Source organism: Anastrepha ludens, chromosome 2 (assembly GCF_028408465.1).
Source record: "Anastrepha ludens isolate Willacy chromosome 2, idAnaLude1.1, whole genome shotgun sequence".
NCBI classification, from domain to species: domain Eukaryota; kingdom Metazoa; phylum Arthropoda; class Insecta; order Diptera; family Tephritidae; genus Anastrepha; species Anastrepha ludens.
The window spans coordinates 141136986-141160268 of record NC_071498.1 but is presented as its reverse complement, the minus strand read 5'-3'; the positions used below and the strand labels follow the sequence as shown (position 1 = coordinate 141160268).

The window sequence follows — 23283 nt, the reverse complement described above, 5'->3', positions numbered from 1 at the left end:
ACATACATACATATATACAGCTGCGGTCAAAATCTTAGTAGCGCACCCACGTCAAATGGTATGGGTTAAAAAAGTGCGTGTAATCGCTTTTATAAAAAAATTATCTTTTCCCTCTTATAGCCCAAAATGTCAAACAAAACAAGTTCCAAAAAATATCCAACGTTTTCAGTAAGGTAAAACTATTTATTGGTAGTCGAAAAAGTATTTTCGTATTTCTAATCAAATTTTAACCCATTTTTTTTTTTATATTTATAATGAACTTTATTAAACCAAATATGTACCATTTTGGTCCATCAGTGTAAAACTTTTGCGGTTTCTCGGCGAAAAACTGCGACAAGTAATTTTCACAGGCTTCTCTTGAAGCCAATATTACTCCATTAAGGGAGTTCTGCACTGACCGAAACAAATGGTAGTCCGATGGTGCAAGGTCAGGGCTATATGGTGGATACATCAAAATTTCCCAGCCAAGCTCTCCCAGGTTTTGCCGAGTCATCAAAGATGTGTGTGGCCTAGCGTTGTCCTGATGAAAGACGACGCCCTTTCTGCTGATCAGTTCTCATCAGTTGTTGACAGTAAAGTGTAGAATCAATAGTTCGAGCAGGCTGGGGCAGCTCATAGTGGATGATTCCTTTCCAATCCCACCAAACACACAGCATAACCTTTCGAGGCGTCAATCCTGGCTTTGCGACCATTTGTTGAGCTTCACCACCCTTGCACCATGATCGTTTTCGCACATTTTGTCGTATTTCATCCACTTTTCGTCTCCTGTTACCATTCGCTTCAGAAATGGTTCGATTTCATTTCGTTTCAACAAAGAATCGCAGATGTTAATTCGGTCCATTCAATTTTTCACAGACAATTCATGTGGTACCCGAACATCGAGCTTCTTTTTGCAACCAGCCTTTTTTAAATGGTTCAAAACCGTTTGATGATGAATGTTTAGTGCCTTGGCGATGTCATGACAGCCTATGTAACGGTCCTGGTCAATCTTTTCCATAATTTCATCGACTTTTCAACGATAGGTCGACTGGAGCGAAGTGCACTTTCACATCGAAATTTCCAGAACGGAAGCGAGCGAACCATTGTTGTGCTACACGAACTGATACAGCACCGTCTCCGTAAACTTCACATATTTCATTGGTGGCTTGCGTGGCATTCTTCCCTTTTTTATACAAAAATTTCAAAACATTCAAAACGAATTTTTTCATTATTTTCACTCATTTTTGAACAGCTATAACTTTTTTTCAACTTCTCCGAATTTAATTTTTTTTTTGGTGAAATGAAGCTTAAAATGTCACCTTTCTAACACCATATGATATGACACAATGTGATTGGTAGCACTGGAGATAGATGACTCCAACGACATCTATTGACAAAATACGAAAAGACTTTTTCGACAGCCCAATATTTAGAAAAACTGCAGCGAATTTTGAGCGGTCAAAAACTTAGTAGTGTAACAAATTGCAAGAAAAATTTTGACAAAACTTTTATATGATGGTGATTTTATTTTTATTTTTTCATGGGATTTTGTTTAGTATTTAAATTAGTATTTTGTGGCATGACCCTTATTCTTTAGAATTGCAGCACAGCGGCGTTGCATTGAGCCAACAAGTTTTTGGCATCTTTCATTCGAAATCGACGTCCACGCGCTCTTTACAGCTTCCCATAGTTGCGTATTAGATGTTGGCTTGCGTTGGGCTACTGCCTCCTTGACATCAACCCATAAATATCACAAATGGGGTTTATGTCTGGTGACTGTGGCGGTCATTCCATTACGTTGATGTGACTCTCCTTAAACCATCTTTTCAGCAACTTTGCACATGTGTTTGGGGTCGTTGTCTTGCTGGAACGTCCAAATAAGCGGCATTTCGTCGCTGGCATATGTCAGCATGATGTCCTTGAGTATATCAACATAGGAAGCGCCAGTCATCATTTCCTTAGCCCAATAAATGGGTCCCACGCCTAGCCAAGAAAAGCATACCCAGACCATAATGCTAGAACAATAAAACATGGTTGTTTTTATTGTATACTTTGGGCTGGTATTCGGTGTTAGCGATCCCTTTCCACCATAGACGACAATCTTCGACTCGTCCGACCATAAAATGTTGCGCCATTTGGTCGAATCCCAATTTGAATGTTCTTTGGCGAATCGAAGTCTCTTTTCTACAGGCGTTTCTTGGACTGTGGGCACCCAAGTCGTGCTCACGAAAACGCCAACGAACAGTCTCAACGCTCGAAGACACTTTTAAGGCACCTTTTATCTCAGTAGCAGCCACAAATGGAAACTGCATTGAGTATCTGACGATAGACTTAACTTCTCTTGCCGACATTGCTAGCTTTATTCCACGCTTCTTACCACTTGGTTTGCACTTGATGGCATTGCGTACCATTGTTGGTGAGCAACCAATGATATTTTGCACTTTCACATAAGTTTTTCCATCAGCAATCAATTTTTTTATGAGGCCGCGTTTCTAGGGTGTGCAATTTTTCCTACTGGGCATTACTGAATGAGGAATAATATAAAGTTGGCCATTAGCTACAGAATATCAATTAAATAAACTTATCTCACCGTTTTTTTTTTTTTAATTTTCGCAAATATAGTCGCGATAATATTAATTTTTCGCACACTTTTTCACGCACTACTAAGATTTTGACTGAAAATTTCATGCAAAATTAACGAAACCAACAGGTTAAGTTTAACAAATGATTGCATTACTTGAAGCCGACTTCTTCATCTAACGGATTTTACAGTGGATGGCGAAAAATTGTTATGTATAATGAGCTATAAGCACTACTAAGATTCTAACCGCAACTGTATGTACACACACATATACACATCTTTATTTATTAAGAATAGCAGCGAGTTAATATTTGTTAACTTTTTAATTCATTTTGTTTTTTTGTAATTCAGATGCAGCTTTCGAAGCGTGTTGCATGTGGCATTGTTGTTGTTTTATGCTCTCACAATGCCATGCTCGCACTTAGTAATTTACAGCTTCGCAACTGTGCGCATTTTGAGCGCCCCGCTCACTGTCTTTTTATTCATTTCATTGATTTATTTTTTTGCAAGCCATTTGCCATTCAAACCAATAACTGCAGTCAAGTGTTTGGTACCACGCCTACAACCCAGCAGGGTCCGCGCCAACACGAGGTGTGCAAGAGACAAAATAGTTGATCCAAAATTACTAATAACAAACCAAATTAACACGCATACATATACAAAATGTTCCCATAGCAAAAGTTAAGCGCCATACTAAAGATACCAAGGCCACCTTAGGTTTGAATTTATGGTCCACATTTACTAAATAAATAAAATAAAAGCACTCATTAGTGGCTCGCCGCGCGCTTAACTATAATTTTTGTTTTTCATTTGACTGTAGCTATGAAGGTCAGGAGTTTGTTTAGCATCAAAATCTAAAATTGTACGGCAGCTGAATATAGTAAAAAAGTTCGAGGCAGATCCTGTATGGAATGGATTGTATTGTGGAAGCATAGTACAGATTTTTAACTGTGAAAGCCAAGTCCGTGAGAAAATGCACTTCAAATGATTTTCCACAGAATTTGTATACATATATTTTTATCTTTTATCTCAGGTTCTAAATTATCCAGAATCCTTGATATGTGAGATTTAAGGGCAAAACCTCACTCGGCTTGCGATTAAGCATCGCCAAACACTAAATTTTTATGTATATCCAAATACTGATCCATCTGTCATCCATAAGTCTGTAGTATCTTTAATTTCGCTCTGATGTGACCTTAATTGGCCAACCGTCGATTTGGGCAGCGTCGATTGTGCAGTTGTGGATGATTAAATTAAATTAAATAAATAAGAAAGAGAAGAGTCCTCACCATATGTTCGAGGTTTTTGTTGTTGGCTTGCGTGTCTAATGTGTACTAGAAATTCATCCATTCCATTTTTACACACAATTTTCGTAGGCGGCTGTTTCAAATGACTGCCACAAATTCCATTGTGACTGGTGGGACGTTGGACTAAAGAATTTGTTGAACTGTGAGTTATGAATATGGTGCGCTATTGAATGAATATATCTACATACATACAAGGTGAGGTTCAAAATAAACAAGACTGAGCTAAAATAGAAACGACAGGAGCTTTGATCTGATAACTACGAGTTGATTTATTCAAAATAGTCCCCTCTGGCCACGATACATTGTTTTGCGCGGTCTAAAATCTTTTCGAAAGACTGTTTCAGGTCACTAACCGAAATGTCCTTCAGGATGTTGGTACAAGCCATTTGGATGGCCTCTACGGACGCAACACGTTTCCTTTTCATGTCCAAATGTAATTTTCCGAAAAGGTAGAAGTCACAAGGAGCCATATCAGGCTAATATGAAGTGTGAGTGATTGATGGTTAAAATGCGATTTCTAGTCAAAAAATCAGTCACAAGAGTGGATCGCTGAGATGGTGCATTATCATGCAATAAGCGCCAGCTTCCTCCTTCGCGGTATCCAGGGCGAATTCGACAAACGCGATGCAACAAACGCTTCAAAATGCCAAGATAGAAAATTGCATTGACGATTTGGCCCGTTGGCACGAACTCCTTGTGGACAATTCCTTTTGAATCGTAAAAACAAATGAGCATCGACTCGATTTTTGACTTCTCCAAATGCGATTTTTTGGGCGGTAGCTCATCTGGTGTTTCGGTAAACGTTTTACCGATTTTAAAACAAAATTTGATATTAGCTCTTTGTTCGAAACTCATTTTTGTACCGATGGCACAATATACTGACATTTTAGACGCAATAACTTCGCTTCCCCTGAACCGAATGTCGCCAAGCTTTCACTGGAAGTCAGCTAGGGATGGAACTTCCAACGCACTAGCTCGTTAAAAAGATGGCGCCTTCAAAAACATTTTTATGACGCCAGTCTTGGTTATTTTGGACTTCACCTTATATATATATGTATATACAGCCACCGTCAAAAGCTTTATATAGTTTTTGTAGTAGTATGAACCATATTTTGTATAAAATTAATTAAAATTAAAAATTAAATAAATAAATATATTAGTCAAAACTTATCAATATGTACACCACTGTACATGTACTTTCCTTCGAAGCAGAGAGTATAGGTATCTACATAAATGGTGTTTTATGAGGAATTTTTCATGGCAAAAACGCACTGGAGATTTGCTATTATTATTTGCGGAAAGCCGACCAGTATTAAAAAAACCTTTTCTACTATTTGGTGTTTCATGACCCTTACCGAATGGCAGTGACGCACCAATCCATTCAGCTACGGCGGATCCAAAATAGCGGATGTCAAATCTAAAAGTTTAACTGAAGTCATCAAACTGATTACTTGAAATCTTTGGAGTCGTAAATTACCGAAGAATTGAGTTTTGAAAAACTGGGATTTGTAATCAGCAACCTCAAAACTCTCCGTGTAGTCAGTACAAAATATGTGAAAATGGTTATTTACGGAAATTAGTTGTGTTATTGTAGTTATTTATATAATAAATTTTACCAAGTAGCATTGAAAATAAACCAAGAAAAATGAAGCAAATAAGAAAATAAATTTTAAAACTTATGTAGATTCCCCTGCATACTAAAAATGTTACTGATTCTACACTAATAACAAAATATTGCATTAATTGCAGGTGCATTCGAAAGACTTGTACAGGCAAAAGAATTGGTCATACTTAGAATGTTTTTTTTTTTAAAATAAGTTAGCGAATTTCAGCGCCATGATTTATGTACTTTATGAGCTATAAGAGAAATGACGATTATCATTCAAGCTTAAGTGGTTGACCGTCTCCTTAATGAGATGCCGATGAGTTTGAAGTTTGATTGGCATTGCGGCGTGCCTTCGCCATGACGTTAGGCAGATGAATGTAAATGCATAATTTAATATGAAAAACAAACTGAATAGGCATATTTAAGTGGTGCTTCCTCGGCTTGAGTGGTGTAATAATTTTGCAGCTGTGAAAGGAGTATAGGGAGGCATATCGCAAGATTTTATTGATAACTTAATATCTTCAATGCCTAAAAGATACGCTGTAGTCATCAAAAAGAAGGGATTTTCTACAAAATATTAGCATAGAAATGAATTTGTTAATACCAAAATAGGGGGTAATTGAATTTTGTCCATTGAATTTTCGACTACTATGAACTATTTTACGCTAAACTTTTCAAATAAAAAAAAAATTGGTCACAAGTATGCTATTTTATTAAAAGAGGCTACATAAACAAAAATCATATGCATACAATTTTTATTTCTGTTCTCATTGTTTTAAGAAAATCAGCAATCCCAAAAATAATGCACTATGGGGGTGCTATAGTTTCGGCCCATAGTGTAATTGAAAAGATAACACAGTATTGGCGATATTTTTCAAGCCAAAATTTTTTCGTAAATTTTTTATAAAAATCGTGTAAACGAAATCTAAATTAAAGTTTCAAACTTTCTATAAAATTCACAAAAATTTAACAAATTTCAAAAAATTGTCATCAAAATTTCCAAATTTTTTAACAGAATTTTGAAACAACTACTGGATATGCAGTTTGAAGACGCCAAAAAATCGCGTTGATTTTGAAAAAAAAAAAAAAAAAAAAATTTGCACATGATGTTGAGGATTTTCTTCATATATAAGACCTTATATTTTGTTTTTTTTTATAAAAACTTAACGAAAAAATTTGCCATAAAAAATAGTGCGCTTATTGTACAAAGCTGAAATGACTTAATTGTGTGAGCACAAGTGTACGTAAAATGAATTATGGCGTAGTGTACATAAAGTTACTACACTACAAGGTGGCGTAAAATTAATCAAGGAATATTTTTTTTAAATAACTTTTTAGTAAATAAAAAAAATTGAGTGATGGAAATCTTTATTTTGACCTTTACGAGCTGCATTGCTTATTTGTTTGAAATTTTCTTTTACTAAATGAAAAAAAAAAAAAAAAATATTTGGAGTGACGAAAATCTTTATTTTGGACTCTACGCGCTCCATTCATTGCTCGTCTCTTTGTATGCTGCAGCTGTCTAGTTCACAAGTGTCAAATATGACTGATGTACGACGCCATTCCATGATAAATCTGCCGGTAAGATGAATAATTAATACTTGTTGGTGGCCATCTGCTCAAAAGGCGAGTTACGCTAAAATCATCAGTAAGGTCCAAAGAACAGCTTTTTTTTGCATCTCTGGTGTTTCAAGGACTACCCCAAAAAAAGCGTTGGAAGTGCTAATCAATTTACCTGCACTAAATCTGGTAGGGAAACACGTGGCTGCAGGCTCCACGCTCAGACTCAAAAAATGGCGCTATGGAAAGACCATAGTTTGGCCACCATATGATTTGTGACTACTCTATTCCTAGACTCACCTTCAAAAGGCTCTTCAAGACGAGTATATCGTCAGGAAGGGAGTGAGAGAGAGTTACAGTCCTTTAAAAAGTGACATTACAGTTTGGTGTGTACCATTACCTCCTCTATTCTTCTTGACAGCACGCTTTGGCTCTATGTGATGAGATTCTCATCTTTCGCAATACATTGCGAGGACCAATGTCTTTGATGTGTTCTTATCTGAGGCAATATTGTTGGATTCGTGGCAAAATGATTTATGTCTGATAAGAGGCCACCAGCCTCAAACTAGATTTTTCTCAACTTATTTATTTCATTCCCTTTTTTTCCACTAAAGCTTCTCTCTTTGAGAAGTATTCAGTCTCCAGTCAGGGTTAGCAGGAGAGTGGAAGTGATAGGAGAGAGGCACCATTTGATAGGATCCCTTCCCTTTATGGTGCACTATATATAGGGTTTTCTAATAATGGATTGCGCTGTCGAGAGATGATTAACGATTTTTTATGGCCGGAATTGGATGGTATTGATCTGAATCTGATTGGCCACCGAGATCTTTTGGTTTAACACCTTGTGACTATTTTCTTTGCGGCCACGTGAAGGAGAAGGTCTACGCCAACAGCCCAGGGTCGATTTAAGACCTCAAAGATGGAATTCGTGAGGGTATCGAGGACATAGGGCAGCCACGTTGCAATTCGGTTATGGAAAATTTCATGAAAAGGATATTGTCCTGTAAGCGTGGTCGCGATGGTCATTTGCCTGATGTTATTTTTCACTATTAACGGCATACCTTCCTCTTTATAATGAAATAAATATCCGATCATTTATATTAAAAAATAGCATTTTTCTTTGAATATCAAAAAAAAAAACACCTCTTATTAAAAAACCCTTTATTTAGGGACCTACTAAAGCCAACGCGAAAAATTTAAAACCACGAAATTTCGGCAAGGAACAATAAACTGCATTCTTTCTAGAAGAGGCGCGCAGTCAATTGCGCCATTAACGAGATCAAAGATACATGACACGACACTGGCTGAAGCGTCCATCTGTCACTTAATATGTTAGAAAAAAACGAATCCATCGACAGCGAGATTCGTTTGATGGTTTCGGGAATGAGAGAATTCACACAGCTATTACGAGAAGTGCGCAAATGCAACAACTTTATTATTCAATATTTGTCTATCATTTCTATTTATTGCGCGACATTAGTCAAATACAGCATTGCAATTTTTTTCGCGCATGCGAAATTTCTTTAACTCAATTTCTCAATGCATTTAGATTTATGTGAACAACAATAAAAATTAATTATATTCAGCCCGAAAGCAAAACGTTACAGAGATGCGATAAAGTGCAATCAAATCGTCACTTATATATGTATGTGTGTACGTATGTATGCATAAATATGTGTAGCTGTGAAACTTTTCTTGTTTTTTTTCTTTGCTTTTTTTTTTCTTACATATGTACATAGAATACAGACGTATAATTTTTATTATTGTCATATTTAATTTACCGAAAGGTTTAAATAGCGCAAAAAAATAAACGCAGATAAATGAAGTATGAGTGGCTGAGTGGCAAAAAACAAAAACAGAAAAATTGAGAAGAAAAAAAACGCAAGAAAAACTCAGCGTGAATGCAATAAAGCGCTTCATTAAATCATATTGTGCGCAATGCGGTGTGAAATCGCCCAAGTGGTTGCCAACACTTTTTGCAATAATCACAAGCAATAACAATAGCAACATAGCGACAGGCATGTGCGCTGGGGAGCAGCAGTCACAGCAGCCAAATTGACATTTAATTACAGGCCAAGCACAGCCCCAACAAAGTCACCTCAAGTGAGTCGTGTAGGTACGTACCCGCGCATAAGGATGTCAACAAGCCGTTTGGGGGTAAAGGGGTGTTGTTTTGTGATAGCGTCGAGTGCTGCGCTTGCGCCCTGCAACTGCCACTGAATTGATAATTTTGCACCAGGGCTGCTACAACAGCACTCCGAATAGGGGAGCAACGTACGCTTGCGGTGAAGTGCTGCTCAATCGCGACGCTGGCATGCGGTAATTAGTAAGAACTCAGTCAAATGTGCAATTGTGCATCAGGTAAATTGTAAATTAAATACTTAAGTGCTTTGCTAAATGCGCCGAAAGATATGCCAAGTGCAAATGTAGGGGAAGGATTAGAGAAATAAGTGAGCGTTGGGAAAAAATGTAAGAGGAAGCGGTTAATATTTTAAATAGTCGCACAAAAAACGTTAATTGTTTTCCGTGATTTCTTTACTGCCATTTTTTCATCAGCCTGTAATAATTTCTACTGCAGTACTGAGTATTAAATACCTCAGCGAAATGCATAATGCAACAAATAATTTAAAAACTAAAATAAATAATTAGCGCGTACACTTCTGTTAGGTGTTTGGCTCCACAATGGAGGGACCTACAGTTTCAAGCCGACTCCGAACGGCAAATATTTTTATGAGGAGCTTTTTCATGGCAGAAATACACTCGGAGGTTTGCCATTGCCTGCCGAGGGGCGACCGCTATTAGAAAAATGTTTTTCTTTTTCTTTTAATTTTGGTGTTTCACCGAGATTCGAGCCAACGACCTCTCTGTGAATTCCGAATGGTAATCACGCACCAACCCATTCGGCTACGGCGGCAACTGAAATATGTTAAGCCAAAACCTCTGCTGGGGCGGATGCGGGTCCCAGTGGTTGTAGTACTACTGCAAAAATCAATAAAAGGTTGCCCGTCTGAAGTACTGCAGTCGGCACAGACTCGGGCGTTTGAAGCGTGGCAGCACAGCTGCTGAGGAAGAGCTTCCCCTAAAGGTTTCTACTTCGAGTCTGCCCCTCAGGTAGGCGAAAGAAAACGGTCAATAAGGAGGAACAGAAAGCTCTCGCTTAATATAAAGCAGCAAAACACATTTTAGGCGGAACAAATATTTAAGCTCTGGCAACTCTCGTGTAATGTAATTTTGCAGGGAATGACAATTTTCAGTTTATTTACTGCTTTTCTCGGGACCGTTTTAGAACACGCGTGTTTTGTCGTGCGGAATGAATAGTGGAACAAGCCTCCAGATTTTAAAATTTCGTTACTTAAACGCCGAATTCGTGAAATTTATGTACATATTTTCAGTTAAACGTTAATTTTCATATCTTTCGAGGCAATATTGAAGACTTTGACATTATTTCGTAGGTTATAAAAACAAAAAGCGTCGTACAGAAATTCGACGGAAATTCTCTCAATGGTAAGAGTATTGGGTTGGGGAATAAGTTCATAGCGTTTTTATATTTTCTTTTATTTTACAAAGATTTGTTTGCTGTTTGGCAAAGATTAAGTATTCGTTCGATAGAACTCTTTCTGCTCTACAAAACTATGTTCATTGTATTTTTTAGTTATTTAATTTTTCATTAGTTTTGAGACTTAGAAATAGAACACCCAGGAGACAAACGTCAATATTTTCGACACCTGCTCTTCTTTTTCCTACATCGAAGTCAAAAAGCTGCCGAAGCAGCCTAGGACATTTGCGACGTGTATGGGAAAGGTGCCTCAGGCAAGTCTACATCGCGGAAATGGTTTGTAAAGTTCAAAAATGGCGACTTTGACGTCAATGACACGCAGCGGAAAGCCTTTTGAATTCGATGAAGAACGTCTCAAATCACTTTTGAAGGAAACCAGTCGCCAAACCAGTCGTGAATTGACGGAAAAAATGAACTGCGATCATAAAATGATTCTCAATCACCTTCATTTAAAGGGATTTACCGAAAAATTGGGAGCCTGGGTGCCTCACGAGCTCAACGAAAAAACAAAGAAAGTCGGCTTCAAATTGCCTCACAGCATCTCGTTCGCCATCGAGCAATGCGCGGTCATAAACAGCGCTTTTTGGACGGAATCGTCACGGAAGATGAGAAATGGTGCCCATACATCAATGCGAAGCAAAGAAAGGAGTGGGTGGCTCCAGGAGATACGCCAAAGCCGAGAGTGAAGCCGGATCTTTATTCAAAGAAGACCAGGATATGTATTTGGTGGGGCTGGGAGGGCATGGTACACTGGGAAATGATCGAAAAGAATGCAAAAGTCAACAAAGAGGACTACATTGCCCAGCTACACAGCGTGAATGAGGCTGTTCGATTGAAAAAACCTGAATGACATGGTCAAACCATACTCCTTCACGCCAACGCCAGGCCCCATGTTGTACGAGTCGTTAAAGCTGCACTCCAAGAGCTCGAATGGGAGTTAGTTCAGCAATAGCCGTATCCACCGGACCTTGCACCGATCGATTATCATCTTTTCCGCTCCCTAACAGACCATATGGAGGGTGTTACCTTCGGTAACAAAGATGTTCTTAAAAATTGGCTCGACAACTTCTTTGACACCAGATCAGGCGATTTTTGGCTGAACGACATCAACAAGTTGGTCGAGAGGTGGGAAGAGGTTGTAACAGCATCGGCGAATATATAATGCATTAACTGCTTGATATAATTGTTGTTTTTATTTAAATTAAAGTCTTCGGGTAAAACGCTACCCAACCTAATAAAATGAAATTTTATGAAATCATCCTCAAAGCCTTGTCCTTTGCCTCTTTTTAATGTATTTTATATTAGAATTAAAAAAAAAAAATTAAGTACGTATTTTGATTTCATAAAAAAAAAAAACTGTTTGTTTCATTGCTTATATAGCTGAGGTACATATTTATATTTTTTTAATTTTTTTTTACTTCGCACAGGTGGTGAATTCATGTGTTGGCACAAATGGGCATTCCCGAATATGTTCAAAAAAAAAAAAAAAATACATCCATATATTCAAAAAGTGAGTCTGCAAGCAAGCAGTGGCAAGTAATGCGGTAGCGATAACTATTATCAAACAATTTATGCACAAAAGTGGCAAAAATGGAGAAAACAAATTGCCACAGTAAACCCAGCAGTAAGGCCAGAAAAAACAGGCGCCTTCTTTGAACCACGTTTTTTTTTTTTTTTTTTTTTTTTTTTTTGTCTCGTCTTTGCGTACTCATATTGTGAAAACCACAAATGTCTAGTCATTTTGCATACCTACTTCTCTAGTATCTGGTATCGAGCAACTTAACGGTACTTTGTAAAAACAAAAAATTCAATGTAAAATCAAAATTTGCAAGAAGTAAAAAATTTTGAGAATTTTACGAAATTTGCTCAACCAACCACAGTCATTAGTCTTGTGTGATGACCGTTCTTTCGCAAGCACAACCCCATGGAACACATTCACAAACACACATACACGCATACCTGCTGCATTGCACACCTAGAACAAATGAACCTGCTGTGTGCGCCTGTGCACAAACATCAAAGGCTTAACTGTCTTAATCCGACACACAAAGTATGTAACTCCAGGTTCCAGTAAGAAATTTCCATTTCTTCAATACTTCACTATTATTTTTGCTGTGTGTGCGTATCGGCTACGGCCTCATGCAGCAGTGCTGGGTTTTACGGTAATAGCTACTGACTTTATGACTACATTGACTGCATTTGTCATTTCTCCGAGTTGTGGCTTAGCCTGACGACCATTCCTATTAGCGCGCTTTGTGCCGTGTTTACCTCAGCTCAGCTCACTACCTTGACGCATCTTTCACGCTACACCCAAAAGTCGAAGTGTGTGTGTGTGCATTTTGTTCTGCGAATTCCGAATTGTTTTGCCTATTTCAACTTGACGATTTTTCTTTTTGACAATAGTTTGGAAAAGCAGTGGAATGAAGTAATTACGAGAGCTGAATTTTATAATTGCAACATAGTGTAAGTAGTTGTTTTTGTTATTGAGGCAATATGTAGTTGCTTTTGCATGTATGCAAGCGCATGCGCGACGTTTAACTGAGTGTTTCATCGCTTGTCAGTTGGGTGACTATGAAGCCGCTGAATGTCGGCGCATCAAATGACAAAAAAATTAGCTTTTCCACTCAAAAATCAACTGAATAAATCATGATGACCTGTGGCTCTCTTTGCAGTTATCGCATAGAAAAAATGTCATAACGAAAGTCACAGCAAGATCTTTTGTGTGAATTTTATGAATATAATATAATAACATCTTTTTTTCCTTTAGCTCCTATTAGAGCATAGTGCGTCAACTACTTTATATCCCAGTTCGTTCCACGTAAGATCAAGAAAGTTCATTTCGGCTTCTGCTGAGCGTCTCCAGGGGATACGTAGCCTCCACAATCCTCTCGGCCATCTTGTTGGAAGGGGTTCTAAAGCAGGATCTGCCTAGCAACACTATCTTGACTTTTTCTATCCACTGCCACGCCACTTAATCTTTCGAATTTCACGCCACGTCGAGCTGATTGGCTTTGTTTAGCAGGTTGGAGTTGGATATTGTATGGGACCCAAAAATGCGCAAAATACGCTGCAAGCAACGGCTGACAAACGTTTACAGGCGTCTCGTGATTCTCGCGGTTACTTTCCATGTTACTTCTCTCAAACTAGATAATTCAATGGATTGAAAATTTTGAAGACGATAGATTAATTCTATAAATATTGAAGATCAATCGAAATATTTTAGCTCAGCAAAGACCAAACAGCTCGAGAATGCCAGATAGCATCATTTCATATTTTTGTTTAATGATTTTATTGGTAACTAGCGTGTTTTGCGTTATCACAAATTGACTAAATTTCATTGTTTTCAAAATGGCAAAACAGGTAAGGGTGCCATAATGCATATATTTTACCAAAAAAGTTCAAAGTGATAGTGCAATTTTTTGTGGTGCTTACTCAAATCAACCAAACCGATTATTTCCAACATAAATTGGAGCAGAGCAACTGTTACGATTAAAAAACTAGCCACATCTAGACAAGCTTCCATTCGAGAAGATTCGTTAATTATCGGCCAGGCTTTGAATGAATTATTTGAAGTTTTGTCGAAATATGAATTAAACATTGTTCAGCAAAGACTCTTGGAAAAAAACCCTAGAAGAATGATAGATTACAAGATAGATTTGGCCATCCGAAGCAAAACAGTGAGAATAACTTTGCCTGCTACGTCATAGGGGATTTGACAGCATAATTGTGCCCGCTCATTCCATCCGTATGCTTACGCTCTTCCAATCAGTCGTTGTTCAAACGGCGACGAAGTAGCCATGGGCAGTGGCTGCCTTGCTTTTTTCCTTATTACCAACACACGCTCAGTTTTCGCCGATCACCGTTGTAAACAAACCGCTGTTATATCGCTTATTATGTCAGTAATGCCCAAGGATATCCTATCGTTATTGCCCACAGACTTTTTAACAAAAAATAAAGCAAAATCGGACAGTAATCTTTACCGAAGCAAAGCTAATTCAAATGCTGTTCGTCATTCCAGTCCTCATTTATGATATAATTTTACACAGCATTCGAAAACCTACAATATTTTAGGCTGCTGCTTAAACTTACGAGTATGCTTTTGAGAATTTCTCAGTCGCAGCCGAAGCAAAAGCAAAAAACCCACCGTTGAAGCAAACCGCAGTACTTCGGCAGTCGGCAGCTTCTACAGTTTTTCATTTGACTGACTGTAACTTTTGGCGGATTCTGAAGTTGGAGCAGCAGCAACATTTTCTTTTCGGCAAATAATGTAACTGTAGTTGCGGTGATGGTTTTGAGATGCTTTCTTTTTCTGCAGTAAAAAATATTGGCAGTTTCTAAGCGCTGCCAAAAACTGTCCAAGCTGTCGACTGCCGACCGCCGAAGTACTTCGCAGTCTTTCAGCAATCGCGTTTTGCTTTTGCTTTGTCTGAGACTGATAAATTCTCAGAAGCATAAGTTATAGTAAGGCGCAACTATAGAAGAGGTGTGATTAGAGTACTTGGTTTCCTCCTTTTCCATTCGCCTTTAATTTAGAAATGCCAGTAAAACGGAATGACGGAAAGTTTTTTGTTTTTGTGTTGTGAATGCGCGACAGACAAATTGTATCTATTTATTTGTCATTCATTTCATTTTTCTGTTATCTTTTCCTTGACATTACTATTTTAAAAATTGTGGTTGTTGCTCGAATGCCACCACCCTGAATAGAATCGCATTGCGTTATAGTAAAGCGGCAGTTGGTGTGCGACTTATGAGAATTGTTGCTGCGCAGTTAAACAGTAATTTCATGGCTTTTGCCACTTTAACTACAGCTTTGCAATCACCTGCATTTTACCGCATCGCTGAAGAATACTAAAGGCCGTACAACACTCAAATGAGAATCTCTACAAGTTGAGACAAACTTGCTAAGACATCTTCTATGCGAAAAAATTCGGACCAGTTGTCGAATGAGTAGAAATGTGTATCACCAGCTGAACTTATGAACGAAAGCAAAAGGTAAAAACTCGAGTAAAAACATTCCCTAAGTATTGGTGTATTTCACGTTCTGATTTTATTCTGAAACTTAATGTAAACAACACTAACAAGAACAAGAGCAAACACTTGAAATTTTACTCCACACTAATTTTTTTACTTGAAGTTATTTTATTTGATTTCATTTCATTTTGGTTTGACTGTTCAAGCAAAAAGAAAACACTTGACACATGTAAGTATGTTTAGATGATGATCCTTGACGGACGAGTGCAAGGCATACATTTATGCGTATGTATGTGTGTATGTAAGTTGAAGTGGTAGCCGAGACAGAAGAAGGAGGAACTATAGGTAAACGAGTGTACGGAGAAACTTTTTGTAACTGAATATATACATCCATACATAGGTGTACATGTATATGTATGCGTGTATGTATCTACATGAATATGAATATTTAATTGTAGTAAGCTTTGGACATCAATAAGTTGAACTGGTATGGCTGAGACAGTAGTCTTAGCTGAGATACTTAGGAGCTTTTTTGTAATCTAAAAAGGGAGTGATATGATGATGATTGACTAAACAAAAGCAGACCACAAAAAGTTCTTTAGTTATAAAATTCGCTAATTTCATCTTCTTTTATTTTTATATTTTTTTATTTTTTTTTATTGTTTTTTATGTGTATACATTTTTTTCATATTTTTTTATTTTTTTTTTATTGTTTTTTATGTGTATACATTTTTTTCAAATTTATTTATTTTTTGAATTTTTTTGTTTTATTTGACTTTTTGTTATTTTTTATTTTATTTTTTATTTTTATAATTTTTTTTATTATTTGTTTTTTTATTATTTTTTTATATTTATAATTTTGTTTTTTATTATTTATTATTTTTTATTATTATTTTTTTATTTTTATTATTTTTTTATTTTTTTATTATTTACCTTTTTTTATTATTTTTTTATTTTAATATTTATTTTACTTTTTTATTTATCCTTTTATTTACTTATTTTTCTTTTTAATTTAATTTTTCTATATATTTTGTATTTAATTTGTTTTTTATTTTAGTAGTAAAGTTTTTTTGTTCTTCTAATGTTAGTCAGCTGTGCCACTTTTTTTATTTTTATTTTTTTTTGTCGAAAGCAACTTGAACCCGATTTATCATATCTTTTTTTATTATTTATTTCTTTTATTTATATAGATGTATATATATGTATGTCTTTTTATTTGTTTTGTTTTATTTATTTGTTATTTATTTTTATTTTATTTTTTTATTTAGTTGTATTTTTTATTATTTTTATTTATTTATTTACTTTTTTGATTTATCTTTTTTTTATTTATCTCTTTTTATGTTTTTTCTTTATCTTTTGTTAATTTTTTTTTATTTATCTTTAATTTTGTTTTATTGGTTTATATAATTTTTTTTTTTTAGTATTTTGCTTCTAATGTTAGTCAGCTCATATGAATGCCTGAGAATACTTTTGGGCTGTTTTTTTATATTTTTTTTTTTGACAAAACTAACTTGAACTCGACTTAATCGATATCTTTTGTTTTATTTTAATGTTTTTTTATTTATTTTTTTATTCATTTTTTTATTTGTTTATTCATTTTTATTATTTTTTCATTCATTTTTTTTATTTATTACTTTTGTAATTTTATATAAATACATTTCTTAAATTAATTTTTATTTTTTTTTCTTTTGTTTAATTTATTTATCATCCTTATTTTAAATTTTTTTTTAATTAAAAAAAAATTTAAAACACAAATTAAAAATTTTTTTTTTTAATTTTTTTTTTATTTTTTTATTTATTTTTTTTTGTTTATTTTATCTTATTTTGTATTTATTTAATTACTTTTTATTTTTGTTTTATTTATTTCTTTTTTATTTTGTACATATTTTTTATTTTACTTTATTGCTTTATATATATTTTTTTATTTAAGTTTTAACAATTGTACGTTTTTTTTGCTTCTAATATTAGTCAGCTCATATGAACGCCTGAGAATACTTTTTGGCTATTTTTTTTTTTTTGTTTTGGACGAAACCAACTTGAACTCGTCTTAATCGATGCAACATGCCACTTAAAATGCTTATGAAATACAATACAAAGCAAAACCACACATTTTTTAAGTATGAAGAACGAAAATACAGGCACCTGAAAAATTCTGTGCTTCATTTTGTTTTCCTCACCGCCCCAATCCTCTTCTTTGTATCTTTGTGCGCGTTTTTTAACCTTTCAATTGCCTTATTATAATAATACAGCACACATTTCAAACCTTTTCCAACTGACGTTGATTGCATCAAGTCGCACTCACACACATACACACACATTGCATGCATCTTCAACTCACCCCCTACGCCGGATGACTGACTGTTTATTATAATCGCGCAACCATTTTTAGTGGCGCACATCTTTTACACTTACCTGATGATGGCCATGATGGAAACCGGTCGCCTGTCGATGGAATGCACTATTTGCTCCACCGCCAACATAACTCTGCATGCCGGCACCGCGCTGATGCGGATGATGGTGATGGAATGGCGGTGGTGGTGCTGCAGCTGATTGTAACATTATATCGAAATCGGCTAGTTCTTCGCGTGCTTCGTCATCTAAATCGAAAAGTGGTGATGGCAACGAATTGACTTCGATCTCCGATAACGATAGATCGAAATCGTCAATATAATCTTCCTCGTTGTTGTTGTCCTCTTCGTTCTTGGTGGTGCCGCCACTTTTGGCAAGTGCACCTTTATTCAAATCCTCGCCTTCTTCTTTATCCACGGAAGTGTTGTTGTTATCGATTAGCACTTCTTCACCAGTTTCCAATTTAGTCTTATCGTTGCTGGTTTTGTTGTTCTTGGCAGCCGCAGCTTTCGATGTTGAAGCGACAGAATCGTTATTGGACTGTGTTTTCGGGGGAAAATGAGACAATGAGTTAGTATTTGTTAAAAATAATATTGCAAGAAAAGTTATTCGTTATTCATTAAAAAGATTCAGACTTCGTTTGCCTGCAAAGCCGTGTTGCATTCCATCAAAAGAAAGCCTTTTATATTAAATTTTCAGAAAAAATTATCTCTGATGCGCAGTGAATTTTCGATGATACCTATGGATTGTGCCCCGCAATGAGTCCTAGCAGGGCTCGTAGCTCACTCCTCTGGTTGTCTGAGAAGGAATTTTTTGTACCACTCTTTCAGGCCTTTTCAGGAAAAACTTAACTGTTTTGCAGGTATAGGTTCTCCCGAGGTTTATTACTGAGAGTCTTGATGTTCCCGACTATTCCCGCTATATTTGGTGCTAAAAGTTGCTCCAGTCCAATTGGACACTCAAAAACACCTCAGTTTACCAATTCATTAGCCAGTTTGTTTGGACTCTAACTCTCTTTACAGTACTCGACAAATACGCCTAGGATCAAGATATTTTTCATGCTTGAAGGATATTGCTGACAAAAGACTGAACGGTTTGTTAAAACTCGGAAAGACGTGCATTAAGAATTACATAAAATATTATCATAGGACTGGCAACACAATGAACCCTAAAGGTGTAAGTGTAACCAGCACTAGCTAACCTAACCTAGCCAGTTCGTTGCCTTGAGCACCACAGTATCCCGGCACCTACAAAGTCATTCCGCCTTGCAACAGAGTTTGGCCTCAATTTACATTCCTGAAAAGTTTTTGAAGAGTTGCGAGTGGTTTCTAAGGCCTTCAGAGCAGCTTGCCTGTCACAACAGAACCTGATTTTCATTCCTCGTCAACTTTCACTAATTTCGCACCCTGCTACTTTTAGTATTGTAAAGGCTTCCTATTGAAAGACTTTCCGTATTTAGGTATTTCATACCTTTTGGCGTATAATTTTTGACCAATGTTTATATATTTGAATTTTTTCGTCGTGCTAAGTGGTGATGACAAGTGGGCATCCTTAAGTGGTATCACAGTTGCGAGGGATGGTGCTGTAAAATGTTTGCAATAAACTGGATTTAATTACCTCGCTATTATCGTTATCGAATTCAGCCAATTGTAGTACGTCGTTAAGAATTTCGTCCAGAGGTAAACGGATATATTCACCTGGAAAGTAAAATATGGAAATTTTATTACACATACATACACAATGTTAATATTATAATAAGAATAAATAAGTTTAGGGTACGCGATCTTTGCCGAGCAGCTGCCGAGTTTATTGAGAGACTTTGTATAAAAAATAATAATTTAAAATTTTACAAAATTAAACAAAAGGACGAAAATCTATATTAGATGCCCTAATAGATGAAAGGTGACATAGCCCTTTCACTTTGACAACACTTCACGAATATTGGCAATTAATTAATCGGAGTAAACGCTGAATTTCGAAGCATGTGAATTTTTTTATACAACGATATGGCTGCCATTTTTTTGTTCTTAATATTTATTTTCATATGCACTCGCTGACATATACCATTACTTTTCTGGTATGTCAAGACAAGACACCTCATGAATGAGCCATGAAATTTCATCGCACCGAACCTCGCAATTCGCAGTCAGCGTACAGAACGTTTGGCGAATTAAACGCTGATGTTGATAAGCTAACTTAACATTTCCAAGGCATTGTTGAACCTTAGAGCGTTCTTAAGTTAAATTTTGTGCGAGAACAGCAGATAATTTGACAACTGTAACTTTACCGCTAAACAACGTCATCTTTTGAAAACACCTATACAACTCAATGATTAACAAAAAAACAAAAACACTCGCTGGACGGACCACCCTTTAAATGCATACATACATACATAATATACGAAACCATGCCCTTGTTAACATACGAGGGTGGCCTTTTATATTTTGCACTGTAGCAACACCGCATGTAATGAGCTGCAATTCGATATTTTTAACGAAAAGTATGGTCTTTTTTTGGCATAAACTTAAATATTTCCACTTATTTATCTTTTTCCTCTTTTATTTATTTGTTCTTTTTTCAGTGGATTAAAAAATTCATCTCGCTCAAAAGATCGAATTAACTCGTGAAAATTTTCGTGTGATGATTTATTACGATTTTCGACGTGGACTATCGAAACAGGATTGCATTGATCAACTCACTTCGATTTTTGGCGTTGAAGCACCACTTTTAGCCACTGTGAAACGCTGGGACAACGAGTTCCAACGTGGCCGTTAATCCTCGCAGGATGAACTACGTGAATGTCGTCCAAAAACGTTTGCTGTGCCCGAAATAGTCGATGATGTGAGTCAATTGATAACGCAAGTGACATATCGCAAAATTGGCATATCCTTGGGCATTAGTAGGGCCAGTATACCAGTACATTCAATATTTCATGAAAATCTGGTCGCCTACATGATTTGTTCTCGTTGGATATCACATAATTTGACAATGACCGAAAAAAGGACTTAGTCGATTGATGGAAAGAAATATTGAAGAATTTCAGTATCGGTGGTTCAGAGCATGTCTATAATCTCATAACAGGTGGTGAATCTTGGCGCTATGCATATGAACTGGAAAGAAAATAGCAATCGACAGTATGGGTGTTCCAAGAAGAAACACGCCACAAAACAAATGGTCTCTTGTTTTTTTGCTTAAACTAAAAAATCTGATCATGTCGCAATTTGACCACTAGAGAAACATGAAACAGTCTATTCTGAGTGGTACACCACCATTTGTTTGCCAGAAGTGTTTGGATAATTCAGGACAATGCGAGCTCTCACGTATCGGCTCACACAAGAGAGTTTTGGATCACTCAAAATTCAAATTAATGGGTCGCCCGCCTTACAGCACTGATTGCGCTCCTTCTTTTTGTTCCCGAACATCAAAAATAAAATGCGAAGTCAACGTTTTTCAACGCACGAAGCCCTGTTGAAGCTTTGAAACAACTCTTTTGCCACTTCTGAGTGGCAAAAGTGCTTTGAAAATATGTTGAAGCGAATGCTGAAGTATTGACTTCCAAGGAGAATATTTTGAAAAATAAGAAAGCCATTTTTATTATTGTATTATTCATGTGTAAAATTTAAAAGGCAAACTTCGTAGAACTTTTACCAAGTTCTCGATATGTGGCCGCTTTAAAAAAATACAAATTATTATTATTTTACATTTTTTGGTGGTATGCGAGAATCCCGCTTTAATAAGCGTAAAAGAAGTTTTGGGAATGACTTGAATCAACAGCATTTTAATCATACAAAATTACAGCTCAATCTTTAGCGGCGCATCACAAATTTCAACTTGTGAAAAAATTGCATACAAAAAAGGGAATTTTATCAAAAGGAACACTTCCAGGAACTCACTTGAATTCCTCATTTGATTTTTCGCCTTCAACAAAGTAAACAATTTAAAAGGAGTCAACACACATATACAGACATACGTATGTATGTAAATACACACGAAAAGGCAGAGGAATGCAAACATGTAAATATTTTGATTGACAGAAAGAAAAAATTGCATTGAAAAATGCATTGAAGAGGCATTGATGAAGAGAGTCGCTTTCAAATAATAATAATAAAAGTGAAAAAATTAAAAATAATAAGAAAGGTTGCCGAGCATGCATACTAATGTATGCATTCAACGATTACGTGCTTGGAGAGAGCATATCGCAGGAGTACCACAAAATGTTTACTCCCAAGAGAGCGGCGATCGATTTGAAGGTAAAAATAAAAATTATAAAATACAAGGCAGCACAGTTTATTTTGATAACGAAATAATGCATATTTATATAAAATATTTCTATTCTATGTGAATTCATTTCCACGCTGGAATTAGACAAAAAACAAAACAAAAAGCAGACATCCTCTCATACAAGCACTATGAAAAGCGTTGTGGGAATACCCAGCGGTACTGTGGGATTTGCGCTCAGGGTTATTTCGAAAAATAAATATGCACTCAAATAACGCCCAGTAGTTGCTACCGTTTGTGATGGGTAAGCAACGTCAAAAAGTCGAGAAGCAAGGGAATGAATGGCGCGGCTTCATGAAATGAGTCTTGGGAAAATATGCATAGAGCATGAAAACACCTTGAACGATGGCACAGCAAGAGCTCCGAATGCATGAAGACGACGATCGGTCTCTTGATAATTGCACGTAGGCATACGAATGCATGGACGGACACCCAAACGGGCAGTTAGTCTGAGATTGACAGTCTTATTTAACGTTACTAAGTAAATATATTTAAGACAATTTGAAATGAAAAAAAAAAAACAAAAAAAATAATAATAAAAATAAATTGCCGCTTGTGCCGTCAAAAGCATCATTAATCATAAAAATGCACATTTCGAAATTCAAAATTAAATGAAAAAAAAAAAAAAATTAATAAATATGAAACAAAAATCAAAAACACAGAAAAAAGTACGGAAGCAGATGATGCAGTTCGCTTGACGTTCACTCACACGCTCGCTAAACCAACAACATTGACAGAAAGCGATTATTATTTATGATAGCCTAGGTTTGTATTTACGAGTATGTACGTAAATGCATATGAAAAATTAATAAATTTCTTTTGAATGGCCGTCAGGCGATGCAGTAGGAAACCAACCAGTTTTCGCTAAATCATGGCAGCAACTTTTGTTTGCAATTACATATCTACAACAAGCCAGATTTGTAGGCAAGCGGGTAGCTGATTTTATAGGTTAACGCAAGAAGAAGGGCTGGTTAACAGTTAGAAGCATGCAGGAAAAATGCCACTTAAAGTGAGTGCCACTGAAACTCGGACAGTTGCTATTTTTTTATTTAGATTTTGAAATATTTGCAATAGTTTTAGAATTTTCTAGTAATTT

The 23283-nt window shown here is 36.1% G+C and overlaps 1 protein-coding gene across 15 annotated transcripts in view; it reads right to left on the bottom strand.

The window, feature by feature from the left end:
- LOC128855456 (segmentation protein cap'n'collar) overlaps positions 1-23283 on the bottom strand; it is a 287928-nt gene that overhangs the window by 55758 nt on the left and 208887 nt on the right. For all 15 annotated transcript variants that reach the window (XM_054090379.1, XM_054090381.1, XM_054090369.1 and 12 more), the window contains 2 exons: positions 19527-19606; positions 17973-18449 (listed from right to left, as the gene is read on the bottom strand). In XM_054090379.1, the coding sequence (XP_053946354.1) occupies positions 17973-18449; positions 19527-19606 (557 nt within the window). The remainder of the gene's footprint in view (positions 1-17972; positions 18450-19526; positions 19607-23283) is intronic.